The sequence below is a fragment of the Lithobates pipiens genome, unplaced genomic scaffold (genome assembly GCF_037356315.1).
Source record: "Lithobates pipiens isolate NorthernLeopardFrog02 unplaced genomic scaffold, aLitPip1_a1.2 Scaffold_18, whole genome shotgun sequence".
Classification (NCBI taxonomy): Eukaryota; Metazoa; Chordata; class Amphibia; order Anura; family Ranidae; genus Lithobates; species Lithobates pipiens.
Genome location: NW_027507758.1, coordinates 63,853,741 through 63,869,336, shown reverse-complemented (window position 1 = coordinate 63,869,336; position 15,596 = coordinate 63,853,741). Strand labels below are relative to the sequence as shown.

Here is a 15,596-nt window from a genome sequence, read left to right as displayed (position 1 = left end):
AACACATGGCCACAAAATTAGAAGAAAACTACGTAGGGGGTTCTTTACTGTAAGCCCTTGTACACACGGTCGGACATTCTGCCAACCAAATCCGTTGGATTTTGTCCGACGAATTGTGTCCGAAACTGTTGCATACACACGGTCGGACCAAGTGGTCAGAAAATCCGATCATTCAGAACGTTAGGACGTTATTTAGTTACGACGGGACTACATTCAAGCTAGTAGCCAATAGCTTTGGTGTAGGAATTTGATCTGAGCATGCGTGGCACTTTGTCCGATCAAAATTCTCTACACATGATCGGAGTATGTCCGATCGGACCAGTTTGTCGGAAAATATTTCCAACATGTTGGAAATTTTGGTCCGACGGAATCAGTCCGATGCATACCACACACAGTCGGATTATCCAACAACACGGTCCGATAGGACACATTCCGACGGATTCTCCGACCATGTGTACAAGGGCTAAGAGCGGCAAGGATGTGGAATTCCCTTCCACAGGCTGTAGTCTCATCGGGGGCATCGATAGTTTCAAGAAACTATTAGATAAGCACCTGAACGACCACAACATACAGGGATATATAATGTAATACTGACATATAATCACACACATAGGGTGGACTTGATGGACTTGTGTCTTTTTTCAACCTCACCTACTATGTAAGTATGTAAAGCAGCCTCTCTCAACCTTTTGAGTGCAGAGGAATCCTTGAAATAACTTTCTGGTCTCAAAGAACCCCTGCTAAAAATGTACTATATCTACAACTCATGATACATTAGTGTGATGGCCAGCAGGAAGAATCGCCCCTTACAGATAGCTAAAAGGATTAATGGTGTCAGTGGGAACTTATCTGAGAGTCAGGAATTGCTCAAGGAACCCCTAGCAACCTCCGAAGGAACCCTAGTTGACAAACCCTGTGCTAAAGTGTAATTACTCTGAAGATGAAAAACTGCCAACTGTCCTCTTCTTCGGGAGTGTTGATGTTCTGGTCTCTTCCTCCAACTCCTACATTGGCAGCAATTTCTCAGCATCAGAACGGCACCTTTAACCACTTCAATACCGCACGCTGTCATATGACGTCCTTGAATTTGTGCGGGATATCTGAATGATGCCTGCAGCTACAGGCATCATTCAGATATCATTATTTGCAGGCAATGATTCTGTGCATGATAAGAATGATCATAGCGGCAGTTCCGCCACTTGATTGTTCTTATAGGCTATGGAAAGGGACACCTCCAGATGACGACCATAGAGATTCCTGGTGAACAGATGGTCACCAGTCATCTCTATGACCGTCAGAGGACCGGGCGTGACGTTATGACGTCACGCCTGAAGCCCGCATGTAAACGAAGCTGCGATTGCGGCTGTCAGAATGAGATTGGTGAATTTTTTTTATGATCTCATGCTTTACAGCCTGGAGGAGAGATGTGGGGTCTTATTGACTCCGCATCTCTCCATAAATAGGACCTGTCACGATATATTCACATTACAAGGGATATTTACATTCCTTGTAATAGGAATAAAAGTGATTAAAAAAAATGAAATGTAAAAAACAAAACAAAAAAAAAAATCATTTTTTAAAACGCCTCTGTCCCGGTAGCTCACGCTCAGAAGCAAACACATACGCAAGTCCCGCCCACATATGTAAATGCTGTTAAAACCACACATGTGAGGTATCGCCGCGTGCGTTAGAGTGAGAGCAACAATTTTAGCACTAGACCTGTAGCTCTGAACTGATAACCTGCAAAAAAATGTACGCCTCACCTAATTTAAAAAAAAGTGTTAAATTACAATGATGGTGGCAGGTCGGCAAGTAGTTAAAGGGGGCAATACACTACAATAATTAGGAACTGGGTCATTTGTGTAATTTCTGTTGTAATTATGATTTTAAAAAAGTTTATATTGATAATAAATGGCTTCAGCCAAACACTAACCAAGAAAAGTCTTTGTTTTATCATTCATATTCTCTGAAAAATGGCCAAAAAAGCATAAATTCTGCCAGGGTATGTAAACTGATGAGCACAAATATATATATATATATATATATACACACACACACACACACACACACACACACACACACTATAAAATTACACATACTAATATATATATATATATATATATAAAAATCACATACACACATGTATATAGTGTCTATAAACTTTCACACAAACCAATGAATATACACTTACTGGGATTTTTTTTTTTTTAACCAATGACACGTAGCAGAATATATTTTGGACAAAATTTATGAAGAAAATAGATTTTTTTTTGTTGGATATATTTTATAGCAGAAAGTAGAATATATATATATTTTTTTCTCAAATTGCTGGGTCTTTTTCATTTATATATCGCAAAAAATAAACCCAGTGGTGATCAAATACGACCAAGAGAAGGCTCCATATGTGTGAAAAAAAAAAACTGGTATAACTTTCATTTGCATGACTGCGCAATTACCAGTTAAAGTAGTACAGTGCAAAATAGTAAAAAAAAATGGCCTGGTCATGAAGGGGGATAAATCTTCTGGAGCTCAAGTGGTTAAAAGAGGAGTGTGGGCTTACAAAAATAAAAATAAATGTACGTACTCACCTAGGTAGATAGAGCATCAGTCTGATGCTACATCTGTCTCCTGCCACCTCTACGCAGAGAGCTGAGCAATCAAACACCTCTTATCACTCAGTTCTCAGTCTTCAGGGAGCAGAGAGTGGGGACTGTCAGTCCCTGGCTCTCTGCTCTGTCCCTCCAGCAGCACTCACTGGAGCGCTGGGCCATGGAGGGGGTGGGAGAGTGTGGCTCAGGATCTCAGTGGAGTGCTGAGAGGCTGAGCCGGCAGTCAGTCAGGAGTCTGAGTGAAACCAGGACATTAAAGTAAAGATCTCTTCAGAGCAAAGTGACATCACTAAAGCCAGCTGTCAGCTGGAAACAGGTCACAGGAGTGCAGAACAAAGTTTCAATACTATACTGTGCCAGCCTTCTATTATACAGACCACAAATGAATGAACCAAAGGGAACTCTGCACTGACATCACAAGGGATTTGACAGATCATAACATCTTAACAGACGTTTTGTTTGTGTCCACGGATATATCGGCCGATATTTGGCATTTTTAAATTAATCGGCATCAGCCGATTGTGCTGATAAAAAAGGCCGATTTTATACAGGAAGTAAACCCTGATGGGTTTACTTCCTCTTTCATTCCCTGCAAAGGCAAAGCATAATGGACTACTATGCATCGCATAGTAGCCCATTATGTGTCACTTACCTGACACAGGAGCCAGCGAAGTCGCCGCTGTCCCCTGTAGTCCGCTGCATCCATCTTGCTGGTGGCGTCTCGCAGCTCCGCCGCTGTCATTCGGCGAAGCCGCGATGACGTCACTCCCGCGCATGCGCACGGGAGTCGACACGCGCGGCAGCTCCATTCTTGGAAATGCCGCGCTCAGTGCGCCTGCGCGCCGCTGTCTACGGCACATGCGCCGTAGAGAGCGGTGCCCGTTTTCGGGCAAATATCTCCTAAACCATATAGGTTTAGGAGATATTGCTTGGACCTACAGGTAAGCCTTAATCTAGGCTTACCTGTAGGTCAAAGTGGTTTGTAAGGGTTTACAACCACTTTAAAACTTCAGCGGGACTGGCAAATGACTTCTGTAATATTAGTCAATGCAAGTTGCCTGAAGTCTTCCTGTGGAGAAGTTACTTGTGTATCTGGGCAGCCTGCCAAGTCTGAGAAAAGAAACTAAAGAGATACAATGTTTCTTCTTATCAATGAACTGAACTCTGTGTGTAGAGTTCTCAGTTTAACCATTTAAGGACTAGATCTTTTCTGACACGTATTGCTTACAAGTAAAAATCCTGTATTTTCTGCTAGAAAATTGCTTAGAACCCCCAAACATAATTTTTTTTTTTTTTTAATCAGAGACCCTAGGGAATAAAATAGCGGTTGTTGCAATATTTTAAGTCACACATCACACAGCATTTGCGCAGCGGTCTTTCAAATGCAATTTTTTTGGAAAAAATACACCAATGAATTTAAAAAAAAAAAAACACAGTAGTTAGCCCATTTTTTTCCATCCAAAAGTTTTGATTACCTCTTTTTGTCTATTTAAGATGCAGGGTTTTATTAATCTAAATTATACATACAAGTGAACTGATTGGAGGTTTGTTTTGTTTAATAAATGTTTAAATGTAAGAACTTTTCTGTATCACTTATTACTTAAGGCTGCTTCCACACTGGAGCGGGGAGGCGTTGACGGTAAAATGCTGCTAGTTTTAGCAGCGCTCTACCTCCATTTTAGCGGCACTATTTGGCTGCTAGCGAGGCGCTTATAACCCAGCTAGCGGCCGATGAAGGGGGTCAAAGTGCGCCCCTGTAGCGCTGCTGCCGAATCGCTTAGTGGGCACTTCAGTAGCGGTTCCCATTCATTTCAATGGGCAGGAGTGGTGGGGGAGCGCTCCAAAGATGCTGCTTGCAGGACTTTTTTTTAACATCCTGCCAGCGCATCGCCTCCGTGTGAAAGCACTTGGGCTTTCACATTGAGACTGCAGGGGAGCCGTTTTGCAGGCACTTTTCAGGTGATACTTTTAGCCGAAAAGCGCCTGAAAAATGCCTCAGTGTGAAAGAGGTCTAACTGTTAGATTTTATGAGATGAAGGGAAAAAAATAAAAAAATAAAAGTCGGCCTAACATATCAGCATCATATATCGGCCATTGCGCTTTCTAAATATCAGCATCGGCCAGAGAAAAACCCATATTGTCGACCTCTAATACTAATATATCTGAGATGAAAGGGATAACTAAGCGGTCTAGTAGAATGACTGAGAAAAGAAACACGGCATAGACAATATAGTTAGATAGCTGATAAACTAGTTTTCCATTGTTCATTAGGGCCATAACCCCCCCCCCCCCCTTTTTTTTTTTTTGATTTAGGAAACGGAAAATGGATAAGGTGAATCTGGGCATAGCTGCTGAGGATTATGGATATTCTTCTTTTTTTTCCCCCCCTTTCTTCTTCTTTCTTCTCAGGTCGCTATAAAAAGGGTGCTATATCTCTATAGGATACACATAGAAGGTGACATGTATGGTTTTCTATTCTTTCAATGTATTTGTTATGTTACTGTGTATATATGGCTCCGGTGAGAATCTGGAATTACCTTTTTGTGGTTAAAATAAAATATCTGAAAAATGACCGAGAAACTAAGCCCAGCCAGGAAAGCCTAAAGAGGAACTGAACTCTGGAAGTTTTGCCAAAGAGGAACTGATTTCTGCCATCTGGGCATTTGATCTAAGCGGCTAGTCACCAGTATTGCCCTGTGAGCTCCCTGTAGCTGACCTTTTCCCCATAAGAATCAATTCACACTAGCCGACTCCAAAAGTTGCAAGATTTTAAGTGCAACTTTGGAGTCCAACCTTGAGACGACTGACAAAGTCACATCAAAGTAGTACAGGAGACTTTTCTGAAGCCGCAGTGACTTCCGTAGTGTCAATTGGATGGGCTCTCATAGAGATACATAAGATTACACTGACATTTATTTCACTGTCCTGCGACTTTGGGCCCCTTACAAATGGCATCTGTGTCTCTGTGTGGAGGCGGCCATCTTGAAAGAGGCAGTGCTTTGCTTCCTCATGTCAGAGCAAGCAAAATGGTTAGCAGCACATTAGTGATCACCAAATATTACTCCAAATCTCCTGAGACTAACAGATGGAGTCAGCAGTACCTTAAAGAGGAGTTTCCCTAAAAAAAATGAAAAAAAAAATTAAAAGTCAGCAGCTGAGCCCTTCCTGCACCGAGGAGAAGTGATGTCAGGAGCCCAGGCACTGAAGGAGGCAGACTACGAGGGACTCCCTAGAAACAGGCATTTAGAGGTGAGTTAAAAAAAAAATCCCAATTTATTTTTTCATTTTTTTTTTTTTTTTTTTTTTTATTTTAGGAATTTTAAGCATTTTTGTTTTTTGTGTGTGGAACACCACTTTAAAATGGTTGTAATCCCTCCCCCACAACTTTGTCCCATGTAAATCTGCATAAAAAACCCTAATGAACACTGCTTGTAGATCTCTCCTTACTTGCTTAGTATTGTTGTAATCCTTTTTGTTCTTTAGAATGAAGTCACTGAGCATGCCCAGATCTCCCCTGATTTAAGGCACATTCTCTATGTCTTATCTGTTATCAGGACTTCCTACGGCACACAGCACTGAACTCTGCTAATCACTCAGAGCTTCCTCCTACACACCATGTGACATGACATACAGTCTAAACTTGACCATTACTGCAGTCTTATCAGCTGAAGCTGATAAGTCTGACAAAGGCAAACATTAGACATCAGCACAAGTAAATACTATGAAATAAACAAGTAAGCTATGAACAGGGAAGCAGGGTTGCCATAGAAACGTTGGATTGAGAAGGAGGCTTGGTTAACAGCACAGTAAGTGCTCAATGTAAGGGCGGAGATACACTCCACTGTGGACTATACTACAATACTTAAGATGGCACTGCCTAACCCCTGGAAACAAGTTTTTTAAAGTTTCTTTAAAGCGGGAGTCCGCCGGGACTCCGCGTTTTTTTTTTTTTTTTAAAGCCAGCAGCTACAAATACTGCAGCTTCTGACTTTTAAAATAGTGACACTTACCTGTCAAGCGCACCCGTGATGTCGGCACCCGAAGCCGATCTCTCGATCGTCTCTCGGGTGCTACCGCCGCCATCTTGGGTATGGGAATCAGGAAGTGGAGCCTTTCGGCTTCATTTCCCGGTTCCCTATTGCGCATGCGCGAGTCGCGCTGCGCAATAAGGATGGACCCGCTGCCTCTGGGATCTGTGTGTTTCCCAGCAGGGAGCGGGGGACTTTCGGAAAGGGGCGTAATCTACGCCCCTTTCCGCAGAGAGCTATCCCGGAAGTGGGTGCAGATACCTGTACTGTACAGGTACCTGCACCCCCCTCCCCCCTGAAAGGTGCCAATTGTGGCGCCGGAGGGGGGGGGGGAGGGTTCCGATGAGCGGAAGGTCCACTTTAAACAGCAAGTAATATGTGATTTGGGCTGGATTACAGTGGCTATAGTCTGATAATTACTTATTATAATGGACTAAATTAAAAACCATCAGAGTGGTGGCGTTTACTTCCTCTTTAAGGCTCCATCAACACTAGCTTTAAAAAAAATAAAAAATATAATAAAAAACGCTGCCCCTAGAGGAGTTTAGTGTTGTGCCCGTAGAAGCAACTAATGTTATCCTATGTGTCCATGCACATTAGGTTAGTCTAGAAGTTTTTTTAAAGTTTAGCATGTAGAGGCAGAAAAAAAAAAAAAAAAAAAACCTTCTGTTTTGCATTTCGGAGAGCAGTTTTCTGGCAGGAAAAAATGCTCTTAAACACTAGTACAAAAAAAAACTCAATATTAGCATATTTTTCTGCCAAGAGCACTGTCGTTTTTTTTAAGCCAGTATGCATGGAGCATTAAAGTGTTTGTTCCCTTAGTGCAAGTAAACCCTCCTTTCGTTTTCAGCCAAGGAAGCTGCCATCTTTGCCTCCGTTTAGGCTCCATGCACACTGGAGCTCATAAACTGCAGTTTATTGGCATTTTTTTTAAAAGCCCATAAACTCCACTCTATGTTAGCCTATGTGTCCATGCACACACGGACATTTTTTAGCTTTAATGAGCAGTGGAGTTTATGGGCTTTTTTCTGAACGCCAGAAATTTGTGTTCAAAGTGCAGTTTTTCACCGCCAAAAAATGACAAACGCTGATAAACGAGCATAAACGCTCATAAACACGCGTTAATTAGCGTTCAGCGTTCTATTTTTTCAATGCATTGTGGGAGTTTGGAATGCACTGTGGGATTTTTGGAGTGTCCTCTGTGTATTTTTATTAAAAACGCCCATAAACCGTTAGTACAAAACGCTGTTAAAAGCACGTTTTTCAACCAGCGTTTTCTGCCAGCAATCTGGCATCCATAAAAAGAGAGAGCCGAGGAGTCACGTGAACGTAGGGAGCCGCTCTGATATCAGTACAAATCGGCAGATTTTTTAATATAATGCAGGCACAGGGACACATATCTTTATGTTACGGAGGGGATGGGAGTTTTTTTATTATGTTGGCTAAACAACCTCTTTAATCTCCATCATATACCAAGAAATACATTGCCATTTCTCAGGAGAAATTCCATACAAGGCAAGTTATTCAGGGCGCTACTTAGACACAATTTACAAGTTTAAATGTTCCTTACAACTATGGATGCACCAATATATCGGCAGCCGAAAATAGGGTTATCTGAGTTTTAGCAATAGAAAAAAAAAAAAGTTGCCAATAATGGCTGCCAAAAAACACACGATTTTACGGTGTGTTTTTAGTAGGTCATGCGACTCAAAAAACACATCAAAAATGCAACTCTAGTGCTTTTTTGACACGTTTTCAATACATTTCAATGGGGGGGGGGGCGTTTTTGCAACTAACCATATAACCATGGAAATGCAATGCACCAGTGTGAAGATATACATAGAATTTAAAGGAATTTTTCTTGCCCCCCCCCCCCCCTTTTTTTTTTTTTTTTTTTTTAAACAAAAGCACTTCAAAAACACAAATTAAAAAGTAGATTATAATACTTTTTTTATATATAAATTTATATATGTAAAATGTATTTATTATTTTTTAAACTGTCCATTTTGGCTTTTTGGCCAAGTGCATTCAGAATTTTCAGTTTCGGCGCACCACCACTCATCACAGGGCAAATCGAAACTCTTAGGCCCATTTCACAGTCGTACAACTATGGACCCGACTCTGTCCTGCGACCTGAAGTCCAACATGTGTCCAACTTCAACGAACAGGGATCGGACTTTGATCCCCTCAAATACCAGGCACTGTCTGGTATGAATCTTTAGGGGGAACTCCACGTACCCCATGCCAAAAAAAGCTGTGTGGGCCCCCCCCCCCCCCAAAATCCATACCAGACCCTTATCCAACGGCACAAAAGGTATTCAAAAGGTTGAGAAAGGCTCCTCACACACAACTGCACAACTATTCACTGTTACATGGTGGCATGTAGCTTATACTATAGGGAGTCAGTCCATTGTTATTGGTTTCAATCAATCAAAATTCTTCTGCAATTCATTATAGGAGGCTTAATGTACTAATGTACAGGGGCCAATTCTCCACAGAAACCAATTCTCCAACCATACAGGGGACCAATTCTCCAACCATACAGGGGACCAATTCTCCAACCATACAGGGGACCAATTCTCCAACCATACAGGGGACCAATTCTCCAACCATACAGGGGACCAATTCTCCAACCATACAGGGGACCAATTCTCCAACCATACAGGGGATCAATTCTCCAACCATACAGGGGATCAATTCTCCAACCATACAGGGGATCAATTCTCCAACCATACAGGGGATCAATTCTCCAACCATACAGGGGATCAATTCTCCAACCATACAGGGGACCAATTCTCCAACCATACAGGGGACCAATTCTCCAACCATACAGGGGACCAATTCTCCAACCATACAGGGGACCAATTCTCCAACCATACAGGGGACCAATTCTCCAACCATACAGGGGACCAATTCTCCAACCATACAGGGGACCAATTCTCCAACCATACAGGGGACCAATTCTCCAACCATACAGGGGACCAATTCTCCAACCATACAGGGACCAATTCTCCAACCATACTGGGACCAATTCTCCAACCATACTGGGACCAATTCTCCAACCATACAGGGGACCAATTCTCCAACCATACAGGGACCAATTCTCCAACCATACAGGGACCAATTCTCCAACCATACAGGGGACCAATTCTCCAACCATACAGGGACCAATTCTCCAACCATACATGGGACCAATTCTCCAACCATACAGGGACCAATTCTCCAACCATACAGGGGATCAATTCTCCAACCATACAGGGGATCAATTCTCCAACCATACAGGGGATCAATTCTCCAACCATACAGGGGATCAATTCTCCAACCATACAGGGGATCAATTCTCCAACCATACAGGGGACCAATTCTCCAACCATACAGGGGACCAATTCTCCAACCATACAGGGGACCAATTCTCCAACCATACAGGGGACCAATTCTCCAACCATACAGGGGACCAATTCTCCAACCATACAGGGGACCAATTCTCCAACCATACAGGGGACCAATTCTCCAACCATACAGGGGACCAATTCTCCAACCATACAGGGGACCAATTCTCCAACCATACAGGGGACCAATTCTCCAACCATACAGGGGACCAATTCTCCAACCATACAGGGGATCAATTCTCCAACCATACAGGGGATCAATTCTCCAACCATACAGGGGATCAATTCTCCAACCATACAGGGGATCAATTCTCCAACCATACAGGGGATCAATTCTCCAACCATACAGGGGACCAATTCTCCAACCATACAGGGGACCAATTCTCCAACCATACAGGGGACCAATTCTCCAACCATACAGGGGACCAATTCTCCAACCATACAGGGGACCAATTCTCCAACCATACAGGGGACCAATTCTCCAACCATACAGGGGACCAATTCTCCAACCATACAGGGGACCAATTCTCCAACCATACAGGGGACCAATTCTCCAACCATACAGGGGACCAATTCTCCAACCATACTGGGACCAATTCTCCAACCATACTGGGACCAATTCTCCAACCATACAGGGGACCAATTCTCCAACCATACAGGGGACCAATTCTCCAACCATACAGGGACCAATTCTCCAACCATACAGGGACCAATTCTCCAACCATACAGGGGACCAATTCTCCAACCATACAGGGACCAATTCTCCAACCATACATGGGACCAATTCTCCAACCATACAGGGACCAATTCTCCAACCATACATGGGCCAATTCTCCAACCATACAGGGACCAATTCTCCAACCATACAGGGGACCAATTCTCCAACCATACAGGGGATCAATTCTCCAACCATACATGGGACCAATTCTCCAACCATACAGGGACCAATTCTCCAACCATACAGGGACCAATTCTCCAACCATACAGAGACCAATTCTCCAACCATACAGAGACCAATTCTCCAACCATACAGGGGACCAATTCTCCAACCATACAGGGACCAATTCTCCAACCATACAGGGACCAATTCTCCACAGAAACCAATTCTCCAACCATACAGGGGCCAATTCTCCAACTTCACCAACCATACAGGGGCCACTTCTATACAGAAGACAATTCTTCAACCATACAGAGGCCATTCTTTAACAATGCAGTGACCATTCTTAGACCAACTATAAAGACAGTATGGTGTTGACTTACCCTGGCGGTGACCTTGTATATGGTGAAGCCTTTGCGGTGGCGGTGGGGGTCGGTGACGGTGTAGAAGCGGGCCAGGTCCCCCTTGTCTCTGGGGGAGATCATACTGTCCTGTTATCCCCAGACAGAGAACTGCACAGCCTCAGAAGCAGCCATCTATCCTGCACAGCCAGTCACACACAGCAGCCTGGGGACAAAGGGCAGGGGTCACTCCATCATCTCCATGACAACCAGCCCTGCACTGGTCCACCTGCCTACATCCATCCTACACCGGAGTCATGTGACCTTCATCACCCCCCACACACACCGGAGCACAACACAACACACCGGGGCGAGGACACCCCAATCACCCTGTATTGAGTGTGACACCTCCACACCACACCTCAATCACAACTTCCGCCTCACACCGACTGTCACTGCACACAGCCGCTCACTTCCGCCAGCTGTGTGCCGAACGCCGTGATTGGCTGGGAGCTCCGGCTGAGGATTGGTCGTAGAATACTACGGTATGGCTAGTGCAGGAAATGTGTACTGACTGCTGCTGTCCAGCAGGTGGCGCTAAAAGCTCAGATTTGCTCAGCCACTAACTTCATATGACTGATAGTATAGACATGGGAGGACGACAGGGCCAAGGGATGGAGGGATGAATGAGATGGGAGGGATGGATGGATCTATGATGGGAGGGATAGATGATAGAGGGATAAATGATGGGAGGGATGGAGGGATAGGATAGATGATGGGATGGAGGGATAGATGATGGGAGGGATGGAGGGATGAATGATGGGAGGGATAGATGATGGGAGGGATGGAAGGATGAATGATGGAAGGGATGAAGGGATAGAAGATGGGAGGGATGGATGGATCTATGATTGGAGGGATAGTCGATTGGAGGGATAGATGATTGGGGGGATAGATGGATCTATGATTGGAGGGATAGATGATGGAGGGATGTATGATTGGAGGGATAGATGATTGGAGGGATAGGATAGATGATGGGATGGAGGGATAGATGATGGAGGGATGTATGATTGGAGGGATAGATGATTGGAGGGATAGGATAGATGATGGGATGGAGGGATAGATGATGGGAGGGATGGAATGATGAATGATGGGAGTGATGAATGACGGGAGGGATGAAGGGATAGAAGATGGGAGGGATGGATCTATGATTTGAGGGATAGATGATGGAGGGATGAATGATGGGAGGGATGGATGGATCTATGATGGGAGGGATAGATGATGGAGGGATGAATGATGGGAGGGATAGATAATGGGAGGGATGAATGATGGGAGGGATGGATGGATCTATGATGGGATGGATGGACGGATGGATGGATCTATGATGGGAGGGATAGATGATGGAGGGATTAATGATGGGAGGGATGGAGGGATAGATGGATCTATGATGGGAGGGATAGATGATGGAGGGATGAATGATGGGAGGGATAGATGGATCTATGATGGGAGGGTTGTCATGATAGATGGATAGAAAGAATGAGTGTTGGATGGATGGGAGGACCGATGGGAAGGATACTTTGGGTGGATGGAGGATATGGATGGATAGAAGAATGGTTAGAAAGGATACCATGCTATGGATGGAAGGGATGCCATGGATGATGGAAGGAAGGATAGGAGGGATGCATTGGATAATGGGGGGGGGGGGGGGTGTATAGGAGAGATGCTATGGAGGGATGCCATGGATGGATTGATGGAAGGATGGATGAGTGGGATGTTATGGATGGAAATAGTGGGTAGAAAGGATACTATGCTATGGTCGACAGGGATGCTATGGACAATGGAAGGATATATAGGAGGGATATTATGGAATGCTATGGATGATGGAATGCAGTGGCGGCCCAGTCCTCTAATCCAAATACAGTGTGCTGGACGCATGGATTTCAATGGGGTTTATTTTTTTTATTTTTTTTTAAGCACATGATTAGAGCCAGAGGCTCTAATTGGCTTCAAAACTGGTGGGCTCGGGGGTCAGAGCACTACGCCCTAAGCCCACCCAGTTTTGTGACATTAGAAAATTAATATTCGCTAATGTCTTCCTGCTTCTCCTCACAGCCAATCTGGAAATGGGTCCCGAGACACGATTGGCCAGGGTGTCTTCCTGTTCGGGCATGAGGAGATGCAACGCCCCCCAAGGCAAGCTGAAGCGAGGAGCAGCATCGGCCTCCTATTGCCGCCTTTCCGGTACACCTTCCGTGGAGGAATAAATATTGAGCACCAGCCGCCACTGATAGAAAGATGGATGAGAGGGATGTCATGGAAGGATGGACAGGGAGGATGTTATGAATGGAGGATGTTAAGGAGGATTGCTATGGATGATGGATGGAAGGAATTCAATGGATCATGGATTAATGGGTGGGAAGGATTCTATAGGTGATGAAAGAATAGATGTAAAAGATGCTTTGGAGGGATGAAATAGATGGATATATGGGAGGGATGCTATGGATGATGGAAGGATTGATGGGGGAGATGTTATGGATGGATGGGTGAATGTTAAGGATTGCTATGGATGATGGGAGGATGGATGAAAGGAATGCAATGGATAGATGGATGGGAAGGATGCTATAAGTGATGGAAGCATAGAGGGATTAAATAGATGGATATTCTGACAGACTCAACCAGGACAAGGGACTCCGCTCAAAGCAACCTGGTGCTGGGGGGGGGGGTCCTGTTATAGTCTGTTTATTAAGGTGTTATGTGTTTATGAAGTGTGTCCCTCCCATTGTGCATTGCCATTGTTAGTTAAGTTAATTGTGTCACCTATTGTTTCTGTCTGTTGGCTAACACTTGGAGGTACAGTATATACAGTATGATGGGATTAGCCTTGTGTCAGCTTTGCCTCATTATCTAAACCATTGTGTGATGTTTTGGTATTAGCTATCGGTCTGCTGGGAACGGTTTAGAGGGCAGGAGGCAGTACTTGGCGGAAGAAAGCACCTAATCTGGGTGCCTAGCGGTTCTGTCACAGATATATGGGAGGGATGCTATGGATGATGGAAGGAATGATGGGAGAGATGTTATGAATGGATGGTTGAATGTTATTGAGGATTGCTATGGATGATGGAAGGATGGATGAAAGAAATGCAATGGATAGATGGATGGGAAGGATGCTATAGGTGATGAAAGAATAGATGTTTTGGAGGGATGAAAGAAAAGATGCTTTGGAGGGATGAAATAGATGGACATATGGGAGGGATGCTATGGATGATGGAAGGATTAATGGGAGAGAGGTCATGGATGGATGGAGGAACGCCATTGATGATGGAATGATAAATTGGAGGAATGTTATGGATGATGGAGGGATGGATGAAAAGAAAGATATGGATGGATGAATGTAAGGATGGGTGAGAGAGATGCTGTGGATGGATGGATTGATGGGAGGGTTGCTATGGATCATTAAAGTATGGATAGGAGGGATGCTATGGATGATGGAAGCATGGGTGCGAGGCATGCTATGGAAGATGGAAATATGAATGGTGGGGTTACTATGGATGATGAAAGGATGCAATGGAGGGATGGATGAGAGGGATGCTATGGATGATGGAAGGATAGATGGGAAGGATGCTCTGGATTGATGGAAGGGATGCTATGAATGATGGAGGGATGGGTGAGAGGCTGGGAGGAATATTATGGATGATGGAAGGATAGATGGGAGGAATGTTATTGATGGATGGGGAGATTCTATGAATGATGGAAGGATAGATGGGAGGGATTGTATGGATGATGGAAGGATTAATCGAAGGATGCTATGGAGGGATGCAAAATCTAGTGAAACTGCATAGAAACCAGTCAGCTTCCAGGTTTTAATGCCTAAGCCTCATTAAACAAGCTGAGGTTAGGGGGTTGCTCATGAGCAGCGATCCAGAATGACTGCTTGGTGATCCTGCTACTCATCCGCCGGACACATCAACCTCTCTGCCAGCCTTCTGTGGAGCTTCTCCCCACCTTGCTGCTTCTCCCTCGCACCCTTGTACCCCCCCCCCCTTTTTGCACTTCCTGCACTAAATCGGCGGACCAGGATGGTGAGGCCTGCTCCCCCATGGACTCACTTGAACCTCTGGCCTTGAGTCTGGAGCTTTTGTTAAAAATCCAGTTTTTGCCCTGCCTGGATCACTCCTAATTCTTTCAAAGCATGGAATATAGCTAATGTATGCCATTTATATAATTTGGTATCTGCCTCCTCCATACATTATTTTCCTACTTTATGTGATATATTTGAACTTCCTCAATCGGAAATGTTATGATATTTGCAAATCAACATTTTTTTCCAACCTTATCTCAATTCCAACTCCCAACTA

At 44.2% G+C, this 15,596-nt stretch overlaps 1 protein-coding gene across 1 annotated transcript in view; it reads right to left on the bottom strand.

The window, feature by feature from the left end:
- Positions 1-11,735, bottom strand: part of RPS6KC1 (ribosomal protein S6 kinase C1) — a 249,366-nt gene extending 237,631 nt beyond the window's left edge. Inside the window, exon 1 of the mRNA XM_077485761.1 lies at positions 11,287-11,735. Within this exon, the coding sequence (XP_077341887.1) occupies positions 11,287-11,388 (102 nt within the window). The 5' untranslated portion in view covers positions 11,389-11,735. The remainder of the gene's footprint in view (positions 1-11,286) is intronic.
- Positions 11,736-15,596: the final 3,861 nt, after the last annotated feature.